This window comes from Melanaphis sacchari, unplaced genomic scaffold (assembly GCF_002803265.2).
Source record: "Melanaphis sacchari strain LSU unplaced genomic scaffold, SCAv2.0 Contig103_pilon_pilon, whole genome shotgun sequence".
In the NCBI taxonomy this organism is placed as follows: Eukaryota; Metazoa; Arthropoda; class Insecta; order Hemiptera; family Aphididae; genus Melanaphis; species Melanaphis sacchari.
The window spans coordinates 27,525-32,089 of NW_020270383.1; the positions used below are offsets into that span (position 1 = coordinate 27,525).

General features: G+C 33.6%; 1 protein-coding gene and 1 pseudogene across 1 annotated transcript; one reads left to right on the forward strand and one right to left on the reverse strand.

Moving 5' to 3' along the window:
- Nucleotides 1-305: 305 nt before the first annotated feature.
- Nucleotides 306-825, forward strand: LOC112602304 (annotated as a pseudogene).
- Nucleotides 826-869: 44 nt separating this feature from the next.
- On the reverse strand, nucleotides 870-1,403 carry LOC112602413. The gene has a single exon (XM_025350480.1). The coding sequence runs from the start codon at nucleotides 1,401-1,403 to the stop codon at nucleotides 870-872; it is 534 nt and encodes a 177-aa protein (XP_025206265.1).
- Between the last annotated feature and the right edge of the window lie 3,162 nt (nucleotides 1,404-4,565).

Below are 4,565 nucleotides of genomic sequence, written 5' to 3' on the forward strand. Positions count from 1 at the left end.
ATAATGTATATCCCTACACCACTCACATATCCCATATTCAATTCATCGATAATCAATGAAGAACGTATGTCACCAGAATGTCGCAGACCCTTAATAGACGCTATATATTTCAATTCCAGCAAAATCCATTAATATTTAAAATCGCTCCCCCTCTATTATAGAGACTCCTGTCTTAAAGAGTCGGTAGCCGTTTAGTCCGTCTGCTGCCTTAAACTGTTGTACACGTATTTTTCGTTCGCTCCGTTTTTATAAATTTTAGTGAGTTTTAAAGTGTGTATTTTTATTTTTAAAAAATAATTTTAAACATGGCTGGTTCTATCACTAACAACGCTGTGCTATACAAAAAGAATGCTTTTACTTATGTATTTCCATCACCGATGGCCGAACTTATTGAATCTACATCTTACACACTCGATTACGCAGCCCGTAAGTTTGTGCATACTGCATATCGGTATTGACCCGAACGAAAAATTCCAAGTCGTCCATTTTTTAACTCCATCGCGGCATGTCAAAATAACACCGGATTTTCTAAAACGTATATTTTCATTGATGGGTAATATGTTGTCATTCGTATTGGAGAAGACATTAAAATATAAATGTACGTTATTTTTGGAAACCGAACTTTATAAAATATCCAGTATGGTGTATGGCAGAGAAAATGTGCTAGTGATTGAGTCAAAAACTCATGAAGGGTGCAGAGTACTGTTAAATCGGAAGGACCTTATTCAACTTCAGTATTTGGAATGGTGCATATTTGAAACGATTACACAAAAATCAAATATAACACAACCAGCTGTCATAAAACAATTCGAAATATTAAAATAAAAAAAATAAAAAAATAAAAAAAATATTTCTACAAATGATATAAATTAAAGATTTACCTCTGGTGAGTTTTCTTCTTCTTCCACTTGTTCTCCGCTCCATCGTTGCGCCCAATGTCTGGCTAATTGTGATAACACATACACTCTAAGTTGGTTGATGAAACCCATGTCTTCTTCTGTAGAAGTGGGCCTAATAATTTTATTATAACTTAAATTTTTGATAAATGTAACCATTTCTTCATGATTTTTCGGCGGTGAATCAACTTTGGTAAATTCAACATCAATATAGTTTAAAAATATTTCGAATTGTTTTAGGACAGCTGGTTGTGTTATATTTGATTTTTGTGTAATCGTTTCAAATATGCACCATTCCAAATACTGTAGTTGAATAAGGTCCTTCCGATTTAACAGCACTCTGCACCCTTCATGAGTTTTTGACTCAATCACTAACATATTTTCTCTGGCATACACCATACTGGATATTTTATAAAGTTCGGTTTCCAAAAATAACGTACGTTTATATTTTAAACATAACTTATGCTCTTGGTATTGCCTTAATATCCCAGTTGAAACCAACCACATCACCGAGTCTTATAATATCGGACACGTCATATAGAACATTTGGTGACCCACGTCAGACAGTAGATATAAATATTGTTAATATTTTAACTGGCCCACACTATGAACACTTTTGACCAAAACTTGGCGACGTGGAAAAATGTGCGATCAACAAGGACACTCGGGTCGTGTGTATGTGCACGTTTGACTTGTTTTTATGGAGCTACCGGACGGTTTTTAGTGTCGAACAAATTACTCGTCCGCTGCCGTAGGGACTTACATTTTATGTCTTATTAAAAAAAAAAATTATAATAATAATATGAATCCAATCGATACGTAAATATAATTCAGTTTCGAAACGCGCACTCCCTGCCGTTTAATGTCTCAATAATAAAACGACAATACTGCAGACTATATAATAAAATATTATTATGACGTACGTATGCACGCATATTTATTTGAATTATGAAGGTGCTACAATCCCGGTAAGCATTGACTGTTACTACGTCGATATTTTTCGAATTTAACACTAAAATATTTTAATGTATAACCGTCGGTGGTCCAGACTTGATGAGACTACAGAGTATGCGATCCAATCGCGCCAATACGATTGTCGAAGACTATAGATTATGTTATACGCCTCGAAAAAACTAGTCGGACGTTGTTTAATACGTTGTTTTATTGTTAGTATTGGTTCAAAATAAAAAAAAGTTACCGAAAAATTATCAAACGTAAGAAGTTCTACAGGCCCCTTCTATATATTGTACTGAGCTTTAGCCGTCGCTTTGTGAGTACACACACCATAATTATTGTATATTATTTGCATGCCTCTAAATATATACTACTAAACGCGTACATCATCTGTAGTGGTAATCTGTTTATTACTCATTCGTCCGGCAAATCGTTACCATAAATTATGTACGTACAATATACTCAGGTACAATATAATATATACATACATAATATTAAAAAGATTCGTGGGACAAAACGCGCATAAATTACTGTGATTATAAAACGTACATAATATACCTGTATAATACGTGTACGGTGCATATCTACGTATACATTATAGATGTATGCCGCAGCACACTCCGTGTAGGAGAAGAAGGATTATATTCTAATTGATATAGTCGGACAGAACAAAAAAATTACCTTAACCGTCTCGTCGTCGTCGTCATCAGATGAAACGTACATAATATAATATTATTATGTTACATACGTGCCGCGGTGTGCTGTGTGTGGCGCCATTGGAATTGTTCGCCGTGCGCTGTATGCATAAATCAACAATAACAACGATAATGATAATAATAATGGTAATAGTGATAATAACTATAATGATAATAATATTGTCGAGCGGTCATCATAATATTAATATATTATCGTAATTGCAGTATATAGATATGTATATATGTATTGTTTTCGTTGTGGCGGAAAGTAATTTTTTACGCGAATCGACCATACATCGTTTCCGTAGAAAATTCGTGTGCGGCCGTAACAACGACTCTATTCCTGTAATAGATGGTTAGGTAGAATATGCCGTACGCGGGACACCCGGAACCAAGTTTCACTTGCACACCCCCCCCCCCCCACCTCCCCCCCCCCCCCCCCCCCCCCACTTTCCCCCGCAATCTTATCGTGGGATTTTCTGTGCATGTCGTATTACATATTTATTTACATTATATAGGTATATATATATTTATTTATAGACATTGAGTACCTATATATGGGTAAGATGAGCGTATAGTAATTAGAAATGAATAGATAATAATATAACATACTTTATTCAATAAATCAATGACCTGTAAGCTTAAACGATATGTCTAATGGACAATGTATTATATGTGTTGGCTTTGACAAGTGCCTTTTTAATAGGCGTGTGGCTTCGTTACATAATTATAAATGGTATCAAAATGGACAAAATGTTGAGTTTAGTTGATTTTTTTACATGGCCAATGCATTTTTATAATCAGAAAAATTTTAACTTACTGAATTTGTGTGCCAATTAGGAATTTAATTTTTAATAGGTTTTTCGATGACTCTATTTAAATTTAGAAATTTAAATATTTTGTTTTATTTTTTATAAGTATTCAAACACATATATTTCCTTATTTCCTTAGAAAGTCATAATACTTATTCCTTAAACGCATTATTATTTACGATCCGGTTAAATTTTTTATCAGATGATTTATCGCGGCGTGCATTCGGACGTCGTTACAAGTATATCGCATGTTTATATATATATTATAATATAATAATTTACTATTTGCTACCGAAAACTCAGCGGGGGTATTAGTCATTCGTGTTCGTAATTAATTAGATCCATGCGTTCAGTAATATTTTAATTTGAGTACATTTGAAACATGCTCACTCGTCTCGCGTTTCTGTCGTTGCTGTACGTTATAAAGATATCTAATGCACCACGCTGTATTCTAGATGTTGTCTTGTCGGTTGTTTGTACGATTCGTATTCTAAGAGTATATTATAATATCTACGTTTTAATTATTATTTATTTATGTTTATCATAGATCATTCCTTATTAACACGACTAAGTGATATGTTTATCTTTAATCTTTCATATCAATTAATGGAAACGTATTAATGACAAATGTATTTACCAATTATTATACGTAATACGTATAATACATATATAATGCCAATTACATATTGTATAATACACAGAAGTTAGTGCTGAACTCACTTCTGAAGTATCTCGTATCACAAATCGCGTACAACTCACGTACCCATGAACCATGGAACCCCTACCGTCACCATCATAAATTGTAAGTCTACGCCACACTGAACACGATATACTGGTTCACTATGCCAGTAGAAATATTGTATTTTCCTATAGTACCTATCATGTTTTCGATTTAACAACACAGACTCTTTGATAAGTATATATATTTTATACTCTATATGTATCGTATTTACTGTATTAAATTACGACGATTGCGCTCAACGTAATTGCTGATATAATAAACCGAAGATCGTTATAGATTTGTGTAAACCATCATGTGTTCCGTATTTCATTGATTAAAGAAACGTTTATGATTCGTTTGATTGTATAAAATGAACTGGGATCTCGAACAGAGTAGCTGGCGTGCGTGCACGTTACAAAACGGAAAAACGGTAAAATTTACGATATTATTTCGACGTGCCTGTTGTTTTTAATTCTTTAACTCGCAA